At 45.7% G+C, this 12,598-nt stretch overlaps 1 protein-coding gene across 1 annotated transcript in view; it reads right to left on the reverse strand.

Moving 5' to 3' along the window:
- The window catches only part of NLRC3 (NLR family CARD domain containing 3), a 47,007-nt gene that overhangs the window by 27,328 nt on the left and 7,081 nt on the right, over positions 1-12,598 (reverse strand). Inside the window, exons 3-4 of the mRNA XM_038762782.1 lie at positions 5,534-5,668; positions 2,259-2,382 (exon numbers count right to left, since the gene is read on the reverse strand). Coding sequence (XP_038618710.1) covers positions 2,259-2,382; positions 5,534-5,668 — 259 coding nt within the window. The remainder of the gene's footprint in view (positions 1-2,258; positions 2,383-5,533; positions 5,669-12,598) is intronic.

Genomic DNA, 12,598 nt, shown 5'->3' on the forward strand with positions numbered 1-12,598 from the left:
CTCTTCACAGTGGGTGAGGAGGAAGCAGAAGTAAGTGTCAGAGCTGTGGCCATCCTGCAGGAAGCATCCTACAAGGGGGTTCCTTGAGGAAGGCAACAGGAAGATCCCGAGTCTGGGACCCGCCAGCCAGTCCTGGAGGAGCGGGTATCTTCAGGATACTTCTCTCCTGGCGGACTGGCTCCCACAGAGAGAAAAGACAATGGCAATGCCAGGCATCAGCGTCACTGACTCCGTGCCCTAGAAAGCTGTGCCCCCACCCCAGAATGTCAGTCCCGGTGTGCTCCAGTCTGGGCCAGAGCCTTTCTGGGAACCTCACTGAACTCAGACTAGAATGGGGTCTCGGCACAGGTTTCCCCCAGCACCCCAGGCTGAGAGTCTCCAAACTTCTGAATAGAACAAGTAGGGTGGCCCCTGGGGGCATTTGAGAATGCCCAACAGGGACAAACACAATGTCACATGCGTTACACTGGGTTTATATCATGACAGCATCACACATACCATTTTTTTGAGGTGTGTTTAGTCCAAACCTAGGTCATTTCTCTTGGGAGACCTCTGAGCACTCTTACTTGCTCCGAGAGGAGAAGCAACATGACCTAAGTTGACAGAACATGGTTCCGGGAGTCAGAAGGTGATAGGTTTTAATCCCAGCTCCACCACTTGTCCACTGTGTGACCTTGGGCAAGTCATTTCACTTCTCTGCACCTCAGTTACTTCATCTGTAAAATGGGGGTTGAGACCGAGCCGCAGATGGGACAGGGGCCGTGTCCAGCTTGATTTGCTTGTATCCACCCCAGCTCTTAGTACAGTGCCTGGCACATAGTAAGCGCTTAACAAACACCATTATTATTATCATTATTTGCATTCATATCCCATGTCCCTGTGAACCTGGATGCTGGGCTGACCTGCAGAACACAGTAGAACTGGGGCAGTATGGGGATGAAAATGAACATTCCAGACATTCAATCAATGGTATTTATTGGGGGGTTTGTGTTTGTGTGCGTGTGTGTGTTGGCATCTCCAGGAAGGGTAACAGGAAAGAGAAAGGTAATATAAGAAATGATAATTACAATAATAATTATGGTATGTGTAGTTACTCTATGGCAAACACTGTGCTAAGCACCAAGGTTGCTAGCTTCCCTCACCAACTCTGAACTCCCTCTATCTAACCACAACCTCCTCCCCGCAAACCTGTACTGTTCCCCCACAGAGACCTCCAAGTTTGTACATATTTATTACTCCATTTATTTATTTATTTATTTTACTTGTACATATCTATTCTATTTTATTTTGTTAGTATGTTTGGTTTTGTTCTCTGTCTTCCCCTTTTAGACTGTGAGCCCACTGTTGGGTAGGGACTGTCTCTATATGTTGCCAATTTGTACTTCCCAAGTGCTTAGTACAGTGCTCTGCACATAGTAAGCGCTCAATAAATATGATTGATTGATTGATTGATTTTGATCCCATCCAATTTTCTCAAGTCATTATGCCCCATTTGGCCTCCACACCCCAACTACTTTCCCTTGACAACCAAATCAACGCCTTCAACACCGAGCTCTGTACTGAACTCAACTCATTCACTCCTCTATCCCTTCACTGATCTTGAACCACTAACCCGCAGCCCTGGATCACCTCCACATTCTGCTTCCTTCACTCCTGTGCACGAGCTGCAGAGCGCTACTGGTAGAAATCTAGATTTCAGGCTGACCTCGGCCATCCCTAATTCATTCTCAAATGCTTTAACTCTGCCCGGCAAAATAATTTCTCCATTTTGTTGACTCTAATGCCCATTGCCCTCATCAGTTGTTTCAGATGTTCAACTCCCTCCTCAAACCTCCTGTGCCCCCACCTCCCACATCTCTTGCCCCTAATGACTTGGCCACCTACTTTATTTAAAAAATTGAAAACATCAGGTATGAACATATTTACTATTCTATTTATTTTATTTTGTTAATATGTTTTGTTTTGTTGTCTGTCTCCCTCTTCTAGACTGTGAGCCCATTGTTGGGTAGGGACCGTTTCTATATGTTGCCAACTTGTACTTCCCAAGCTCTTAGTACAGTGCTCTGCACACAGTAAGTGCTCAATAAATACGATTGAATGAATGAATGAATGAATGAATCTCCCTAAAATCTATCCTGCTCCTCTCCAGGCCCTCCCTCCTCCTGCCCCTTCTTAAACTCTCCCATCTTTCCCAGGTATGTCTCAAGAGATCTCCTGCCTTTTCTCTAAAATCCAGCCCCTCTAACTGCACATCCAACCTTATTCCTTGGCACTTTATCAAAGAACTTGCCTCCTCCCATCTTCTCTCCCTGACCACCACCTTCACCTGTTCGCTCTACTACGGCTTCTTTCCTATTGCTTTCAAACCTGCTCATGTCTCCCCTATCCAAAAAGAGAATCTTTACTTGACTCTACGGCTCCCTCCAGTTATCACCCCATCACCCTCCTATCATTCCTCTCCAAACTCATTGAGTGAGTTGCCTACAGTTCCTCTTCTCCAATTCTCTCCTTGACCACTTCTAATCTGGCTTCCACCCCCTTCACTCCACAGAAACTGCCCTCCCAAAGGTCACCAATGATCTTTTTGCCAAATCCAATGGCCTCTACTCCATTCTAATCCTCCTTGACCTCTCATCTACCTTTGACACTGTCTACCACCCCCTTCTCCTGGAAACATTTTCCATTCTTGGCTTTGCTGACACTGTCCTCTATTGGTTCTCATCTTATCTCTCTAGCCACTCATTCTCAGTCTCTTTCGTAGGCACCTCCTCTCCCTCCCACCCACTAACTGTGGGTATCCCTCAAGGTTTCAGTTCTCTGTCCCCTTCTGTTCTCCATCTATGTCCACTCCCTTGAGAACTCATTTGTTCCCATGGTTTCAACTACCACCTCTATGTGAATGATTCCCAAATCTACATCTCCAGCCCTGATCTCTCTCCCTCTCTGCAGTCTCATATTTCCTTCTGCCTTCAAGACATCTCTACTTGGATGTCCCACTTAACATGTCTTAACATGGAGATTAAGACTGTGAGCCCCACGTGGGACAACCTGATCACCTTGTAACCTCCCCAGTGCTTAGAACAGTGCTTTGCACATAGTAAGCACTTAATAAATGCCATTATTATTATTATTATTATTATGTCTAAAACAGAACTCCTTATCTTCCCACCCAAACCCTGTCCTTCTCCTGACTTTCCCGTTACTGAAAATAGCACTGCCATCCTTCCTGTCTCACAAGCCAGTAACCTGGTATTATCCTTGACTCCTCCCTCTCATTTAACTCACGTATTCAATCTATTACTCAATCCTGTCAGTTCGACCTTTACACCATCACTAAAATCCTCCCTTTCCTCTTCATCCAAACTGTTATCACGTTATAATCCAAGCACTTATCCTATCCCACCTCGATTACTGGATCAGCCTCCTTGCCGACGTCCTTGCCTGCTGTCTCTTCCCACTCCAGTCCATACTTTACTCTGCTGCCCGGATCATTTTTCTGCAAAAACATTCAGTACATGTTTCTCCACTCCTCAAGAACCTCCAGTGTTGCCCATTCACCTCCGCATCAAAGACTCCTTACCATTAGCTTTAAATCAATCACCTTGCCTCCTCCTACCTCACCTAGCTACTCTCCTACTACAACCTAGCCTGCAAACTTCACTCTACTGATGCTAACCTTCTCACTGTACCTAGATCCCATCTATCTCACCGCCGACCTCTTGCCCACATCCTGCTGCTGCTGGCCTGGAAACTCTCCCTCTTCATATCTGATAGACAACTACTCTCCACCCCCCTTCAAAGCCTTACTGAAGGCACATCTCCTCCAAGAGGCCTTCCCTGACTAAACCTTTCTTTCCTTTCCGCCCACCCCTTCTGCGTCGCCCTGACTCACTTCCTTTATTCATCTTTCCCTCCCCGTCCCACAGCACTTATATACATAACTGTAATTTCATTTATTTATATTAATGTCTGTCTCCCCCTCTAGGCTGTAAGCTCCTTGTGGGCAGGAAATGTGTCTGTTATTTTGTAATATTGTACTCTCCCAAGTGCTTATGACAGTGCTCTGCACACAGTAAGTGCTCAGTATATACGACTGCCTAACAAGGAGTTTTGCTCTGTAATAGGAGAAATTATCACAGTTGAATGACTTCCTCTGCTCAACTGCAGGAGGGAGGAAGTCCTGAGTGCACAATGACTGCAGTTTCACTTACAGACAAAGCAAATCAAGCAGGACTCTCTACCCTAGCTCTGACCCACCTCTGACTCATTGCTCATTCCCTTCTTCATCATCAATCGTATTTATTGAGCGCTTACTATGTGCAGAGCACTGTACTAAGCGCTTGGGAAGTACAAATTGGCAACATATAGAGACAGTCCCTACCCAACAGTGGGCTCACAGTCTAAAAGGGGGAGACAGAGAACAAAACCAAACATACTAACAAAATAAAATAGAGTAGATATGTACAAGTAAAATAGAGTAATATGTACAAACATATATACATATATACAGCCAAGCACTGCCTCCCCGCTTCAAGATCCTCCCCAACCCCAACTTCAAAGTCTCCCTGAAAACCTCATACGTCCTCCAAGAGAACTTCCCCAATTAAGATTCATCTTTCCAGAGGGCATACGCCTAACAGCACTTAGGCACATTCTCAAATTACATCAATTTACACTGAATTTTGCTGCACCCCAAAGGGGAGAATACCAGCCCCACAAGTTCAATGCTCTGGTTCAGGATATAATAATAATGGTATTTGTGAAGCGCTTACTATGTGCCAGGCACTGAACTAAGCACTGGGGTGTATACAAGCAAATCAAGTTGGACAAAGTCCCTGTCCCACGGGGGCTCACAGTCTCAATCCCCATTTTACAGGTGAGGTAACTAAGACACAGAGAAGTGAAGTGACTTGCCCAAGGTCACATAGCAGACAAGTGGTGGAGTTGGGATTGGAACCCACGACCAGGGCAGGTAGAATAGAAAAAAAGCTGAGAAGCTAGTCTCGGTCTCCTCCAGTGAAACAGTGTGACCTATTGGAAAGAGGGAGTCAGGGGATCTGAGTTCTAATCCCAGCTTTGCCACTTGCCTGCTGTGTGACCTTGGGCAAATGACTTCACTTCCCTGCGCCTCAGTTCCCTCACCTGCAAAATGGGGATTCAAAACCTGTTCTCCTTCCTGCTTAGACTGTGAGCCTCAAGTGGGACAGGGATTATGTCTGACCTGATAAACTTGTATCTTCCCCTACTTTAGAACAGTGCCTGATGTTTAGTAACCTGGCTGACCTACGCAATCAATCAAAGCCAGGCAAGGTGGAAAGGGGAGTGGGATGGAAAGGAGCAAGCAGGAGAGGGAGCAGAGGTATCGGTTGAAAGCAGTGGATGAGAAAGTTTAGTTTGTGTAGTTCATTTTCCAACCCTATTGTCTCCCACCTAGCCCATGACTTTAACTTTATAGCTTCTAATATGGAAAAACTCAAACCCACAGCAATTTTTTTTTCCTGTCTGGTGGCTTTTATCGGCAACTTTCTGTTACCTGCAATCATCCAGACCTGTCGTGAAGGCAAGCGTCTTGTGAACCACATTACTACTCACTGACTTTGTTCTCCATGCCCACTCAACCATCACAAAGGCAGCCACACAAGCCTGGCCACCCCCCTTTCCTTCGGAGCTGGGGCACAGACAATGAGACCAATTTTTGGAGGGGAGACACCAGACCTATCACATTTCAACATGCTCCTCAACAGGTCTCAGGACGAGGGAAATTCTTCCTTGTGATGATGATAATAATAATAACGGTATTTGTTAAGGGCTTACTATGTGCCAAACACTGTTCTAAGTACTGGGGCAGATACCAGGTGATCAGGTTGTCCCGCATGGGGCTCACAGTCTCATTCCTCATTTTCCAGATGAGGTAATTGAGGCACAGAGAAGTTAAATGACTTGCCCAAAGTTACACAGCTGATAAGCGGTGGAGCTGGGATTAGAACCCACAACCTCTGACTCTCCAACCTGTGTTCTTTCCACTAAGCCACGCTGCTTCTCTTATAATTATGTAAAGTCCTTCGTGCTATAATAGTAATAGCAATAACAGTAATAATAATAATAATGGCATTTGTTAAGCATACACTATGTGCCAAGCATTGTATTAAATGCTGGGGTAAGTACAAGATAATTAGCTCAGACACAGTCCCTGTCCACTTGGTCCTTAAAATTTAAGTAAGGGAGGAACAGGTATTCAATCCCCATTTTACAGATGAGGAAACTGAGGCCCAGAGAATTAAAGAACTTGCCCAAGGTCATATGGCTAGCAAGTGGAAGAACAGGGATCTGAATCCAGGTCCTCTGACTCCCACCATTTGGCCACACTGCTTCCCAGTTCAAGCCTATTAATCAACTCGGGGCTGAAGGATATTATCTCCTGCCTTCTCTCAAAATCCACTCCCTTCACCTGCACCCGACCCCATTATTTCGCACCTTAACAAGACAGTTGCCCCCTCCGTTCTTCCCTCCCTGACCGCCATCCTCAATAATAATAATGATGGTATTTGCTAAGCACTATGTGCCAAGCACTGTTCTAAGTGCTGGGATAGATATAAGGTTATCAGGTTGTCCCACGTGGGGCTCACAATCTTAATCCCCATTTTACAGATGAGGTAACTGAGGCACAGAGAGGCTAAGTGAGTTGCCCAAAGTCACACAGCTAAGTGGCGGAGCCGGTATTAGAACCCACAGCCTCTGACTCCCAAGCCTGGGCTCTTTCTATTAAGCCACGCTGCTTTCTCAACTGTTTGCTCTCCAGTGGCTTCTTCCCCTCTGCTTTCGAACATGCCCATGTCTCCCCTATCCTAAAAAAAAAACCCCATCCCTTGACCCCTCAGCTCCTTCCAGTTACCACCCCATCTCCCTCCTAACATTTTTTTTCCAAACTCCTTGAGCAAATTGTCTACAACCACTGTCTTTAAAATCCTTTCCTCCAATTCTCTCCTTGACCCCAATCTTCCGCCCCTTCACTTCTCAGAAACTGCCCTCTCAAAGGTCACCAATGATCTCCTTCTTGCCAAATCCAGTGGCCTCTACTCCATCCTAATCCTCCTCAACATCTCAGCTGCCTTTGACTGTCTGAGCATCCCCTTCTCCCGGAAAAATTAAAATAATGATAATGATGGTCTTTGTTAAGTGCTTACTATGGGCCAAGCACTGTTTGACTTCACTGACACTATTCTCTCCTGGTTCTCCTCATCTCTCTGGCTGCTCATTCTCATTCTCTTTCATGGGCTCCTTCTCTGCCTCCCATCCCCTAACTATGGGGGTCCCTCATGGGTCAGTTGTGTGTCCCCTTCTACTCTCCATCTACACCCACTTCCTTGGAGAACTCATTCACTCCAAGGCTTCAATTACCCCCTTTATGTGAATGATTCCCAGATCTACATCTCCAGCCCTGATCTCTCTCCCTCTCTCCAGTCTCACATTTCCTCCTGCCCTCAAGACATCCCTACTTGATTGTCCCATGGTCACCTCAAACTTCACATATCCAAAACAGAACTCCTTATCTTCCCACCCAAATCCTGTCCTCTCCCTGACTTTCCCATCACTGTAGACAGCAACACCACCCTTCTTGTCTCACAAGTCTGTAACCTTGACTCCTCTCCCCCATTCAACCCACAAATTCAACTTATCACTAAATCTTATCGGTTCAACCTTCAATATCACTAAGTTCCATCCTTTCCATCCAAACTGCTACCATATAAATCCAACAACTTATCTTATCCCCCCTTGATTACTGGATCAGCCTTCTTGCTGACCTCCCTGCCTTCTGTCTCTCCCCACTCTAGTCCATACTTCACTCTGCTGTCTGGATCACTTTTCTACAAAAACGTTCAGTCCAAGTTTCCCCACTCCTCAAGAACCTCCAGTGGTTGCCCTTACACCTCCACATCAAACAGAAACTCCTTATCTTCGGCTTTAAAGCACTCAGTCACCTTGCCCCCTCCTACCTCACCTCACTACTCTCCTACTATAACCCAGCCCGCACAATTTGCTACTGTAGTGCTAACCTTCTCCCTGTACCTTAATCTCATCCATCTCACAGCCAATCCCCTGGCCCAAGTCCTGCCTCTGGTCCGTAATACCCTCCCTCTTCATATCCCACAGACAATTACTCTCTTATATCTGTAATTTACTTATGTATAACGTCTATCTCCCCCTGTAGACTGTAAGCTAGTTGTGGACAGGGAATGTTTCTGTACTATTGTTGTTTGTATTCTCCCGAGCACTTAGTACAGTGCCCTGCACATAGCAAGCGCTCGATACATACAATAGATTGATATTACTAAGGCTCCTCTCTCCTTTCTCTTCTTCAAGCTGAAGAATCCCAAACTTTCCCCTCATAACCTCTGATCATGCTTATCACCTTTGACTTTTACACAAAGTTTACTAGATTGTAAACTCCTAGAGGACAGGGATTGTGTTTACTAACAATATTGTATTATACTCTCCCAAGCACTTAGTACAGTGCTCTGCATTTAGTAAGTGTGGAATCAGTGCCACTGATCGAACAATCAACAGGAATAGCTGTGCCTGGAAAAGGAGAGCAAGGGCAATTTATTAGTGAGCTCTTCAAAATGTGGCGAAGCCCTTAGCCCGTGTAGCCTCAGCTCCTCAAGTTCTTTCAGTCTCCCATACGATTAAACTGTGGTCTTTATATGCATTTCCTGTGCATCAAGCCCTGTATTAAACATAGGGGTAGATACCAGAAGATACACTACCAGAACAATTGCAGATGGAGAATGGGGCGTTCTGGGAGAGATGTGTCCGTGGTGTTGCTATGGGTTGGAAACGATTCGACGGCATAAGACAAGATACCAGACAATCAGATTGGACATCAAATACTAAGTCCTGCTCATTCTCCCTTCCCAACAATCTCCCAGACCCAAAACTTCCCTCTACACCCAAGCAGTTACCAACATGGTTCAAGTCTTGCCAGAGCAGTTAGACTACTGCATCCAAGTGGAAAGAAGAAGGAACATGTCTCTCGACTCTGTTGCATTGTTCTCTCCCAAGTGCTCTGTACAGTGCTCTGCACATGGTAAGCACTCAATTAATATGACTGATTGAAAGAGCATAGGTCAGATCAGAAGACCTGGGTTAAGAACCGGCTCTGCCACTTGTCTGTTCTGCAACCTTGAACAAGATATGTAACTTACTCCTGCCACAGTTTCCTTGTCTGTAAAATGGGGATTGAATACCTGCTTCCCCTCCCTCTTCGACACTGAACCTCATGTGGGGCTGGGGCTGTATCTGATCTGATTGCATTGAACCCACCTCAGCATTTAGCACATCGTGAGCCCTTAAACACTACTATTATTACCGTTGTAGCCCCCTCCCTGGTCTCCCTGCCTCTCCCCACTGAACCCTATACTACCTAGTGCTTCCCTTCTCCCTTCTCGTTGTCTTGAAAAGTTGCTTGGAAACACTTCTCCACTCATTAAGAGTCTCCAATAGATAGCCATTTCTCTCTAAGTCACACAGAAACTTCTCAAATCAATCAATCAATTGTATTTATTGAGTGCTTACTGTGTGCAGAGCACTGTACTAAGCGCTTGGGAAGTACAAGTTGGCAACATATAGAGACGGTCCCTACCCAACAGTGGGCTCACAGTCTAGAAGGGGGAGACAGAGAACAAAGCAAAACATATTAACAAAATAAAATAAATAGAATAGATATGTACAAGTAAAATAAATAGAGTAATAAATACGTACAAACATATATACATATATACAGGTGCTGTGGGGAAGGGAAGGAGGTAAGGCAGGGAGGATGGAGAGGGGGAGGAGGGGGAGAGGAAGGAGGGGGCTCAGTGTGGGAAGGCCTCCTGGAGGAGGTGAGCTCTCAGTAGGGCCTTGAAGGGAGGAAGAGAGCTAGCTTGGCGGATGTGGGGAGGGAGGGCATTCCAGGCCAGGGGGATGACGTGGGCCGGGGGTCGACGGCGGGACTGGTGAGAACGAGGCACGGTGAGGAGATTAGCAGCAGAGGAGCGGAGGGTGCGGGCTGGGCTGTAGCTTAAAATTGGCTTCAAAGAGATTGAGCAGGTCTCCCCACCTGCAGTTCTTCAGCTAGCACTTCACTTCTCTGCCACTCGACTTCTCATTGTTTCCTGCTTTCAGTTGTCCCGCCTCAGACCCTTGGCTGACACTACAACTACCTGGAACTCCCTCCATCCCAGTCCCCCCACCAAGTCCATAGCTTTCCCCATCTGCAAAGCCCTTTAAAAATGCCTCCTCCGGGAAGCCTTCTCTGATTAACTCATAACTCAAGTCACATAAACCCAATAGCTACCCTTAGCACGTATATAGTAATAATAATGATGGCATTTGTTAAGCGCTTACTATGTGCCAAGCACTGTTCTAAACTCTGTGGGGGATACAAGGTAATCAGGTTGTCCCACATGGGACTCACAGTCTTAATCCCCATTTTACAGATGAGGGAACTGAGGCCCAGAGAAGTTAAGTGACTTGCCCAAAGTCACACAGCAGACAAGTGGCAGAGTCGGAATTAGAACCCATGACCTCTGACTCCCAAGCCTGTGCTCTTTCCACTGAGCCACATATATTTCAGATCCATCCTCCTGACCTATTTACATATATACCTATTTATTTATTTGGCTATTTCATGCTGTCATATCGTTGTTCTTCATCCTGCTTTCACTCTTTGTAAGTAATCATATCTGCCTCCTTCACTAAAGTAAAAGCTCCTTGAAGGCAAGGAAAACATATTTTGTTTGGGCTAAATGGCAACATGAGAACTTTGGGCTAGGTGCAAGGAAGAGGTAATCGTAGATTGTAAAATCTTCAAGGGCAGGGATTATATCTACCAACTGTACTCTTCCAAGCGCTTAGTACAGTGTTGTGCCTATCCCTTCCCCACACCACCTGTATATATGTATATATGTTTGTACATATTTATTACTCTATTTATTTTACTTGTACATATCTATTCTATTTATTTTATTTTGTTAGTATGTTTGGTTTCGTTCTCTGTCTCCCCCTTTTAGACTGTGAGCCCACTGTTGGGTAGGGACTGTCTCTATATGTTGCCAATTTGTACTTCCCAAGCGCTTAGTACAGTGCTCTGCACATAGTAAGCGCTCAATAAATACGATTGACGATATAGTAAACGCTCAGTAAACGCCACAGATTAGTTGATGGAAATGATGACCAAGAAAGACTGGGGGATCTCTCTGTCCCTCTCTGGGGGCCTTTTTACAGTTGTAAACGCTCGGTAAATGCACAGATTAGTTGATGGAAATGATGACCAAGAAAGACTGTGGGATCTCTCCCTCTCTGGGGGCCTTTTTACAGTTGGAAGAGATGCTCATCTATGTGAAACCAGCCTTCTGACCCAATTCCATGAACACTCAGATAGTCAGTCAATACCTAATAATTCCCACACTACAAGGGCACGACTCGGCTTGGCAGTTGGAAGTGTCAGATTAGGAACAGGTCCTGCCCTTCCCCGTAGGGGCTCCCAAAGCTCGCAGGAAACCAGACAGGCAAAATTATGAACATTAAACCTCCTCACAGAGATACACAATGGAGGGGGAGAGGAGCAGGAGTTGAGGAGGTTTCTGTGCAGTTCACCACAAGGTAAATTATGTACAGACTCTACACCCAAACCGCCCCTGCGTAGACATTCACATGTGAACCCCAAGCCCACCGCGGCTGCATTGCAGGGGTGCTCTGGCCTCCAAACTCACACCACCTGATCCCACCACAGGCCCAGACAGGACCAAGAAACAGGAACTGAAACCCCCCAGTGAGCAGAGCTGCAGGCTGCTCACAGAGGTTTCAGCCCCGGCTCTCCAGAGCCTTGTTTCATTCATTCATTAAATCGTATTTATTGAGCGCTTGCTGTGTGCAGAGCACTGGACTAAGCGCTTGGGAAGTACAAGTTGGCAACATCTAGAGCCGGTCCCTACCCAACAACGGGCTCACAGTCTAGAAGGGGGAGACAGACAACAACTTGTTGCCAACGTGGACTTCCCAAGCGCTTAGTACAGTGCTCTGCACACAGTAAGCGCTCGATAAATATGATTGATAACAAAGCAAAACATGTGGTCAGGTGTCATCAGAATAAATAGAAGTAAAGCTAGAAGCGCATCACTGACAAAATAAATTCATTCATTCATTCAATCGTAGTTATTGAGCGCTTACTGTGCGCAGAGCACTGGACTAAGCGCTTGGGAAGCACAGGTTGGTAACATCTAGAGACGGTCCCTACCCAACAGTGGGCTCACAGGCTAGAAGGGGGAGACAGACAACTAGACAAAACATAGTAACAAAATAAAATAGATAGAATAAATATGTACAAATAAAATAAATAAATAGAAAATACATAAATAAGTAGAATAAAATAAATAAATAAATAGAAATAAAATAAATAAATAAATAGAAATAAAATAAATACCTTCTAGTAAATATGTACAAGTAAAATAGAGTAATAAATCTGCACAAACATATATACAGGTGCTGTGGGGAGGGGAAGAAGGTAGGGTGGGGGGGGATGGGGAGGGGGAGAGGAAAAAGGGGGCTCAGTCTGGGA

The sequence above is a fragment of the Tachyglossus aculeatus genome, chromosome 21, assembly GCF_015852505.1.
Source record: "Tachyglossus aculeatus isolate mTacAcu1 chromosome 21, mTacAcu1.pri, whole genome shotgun sequence".
Taxonomy (NCBI): domain Eukaryota; kingdom Metazoa; phylum Chordata; class Mammalia; order Monotremata; family Tachyglossidae; genus Tachyglossus; species Tachyglossus aculeatus.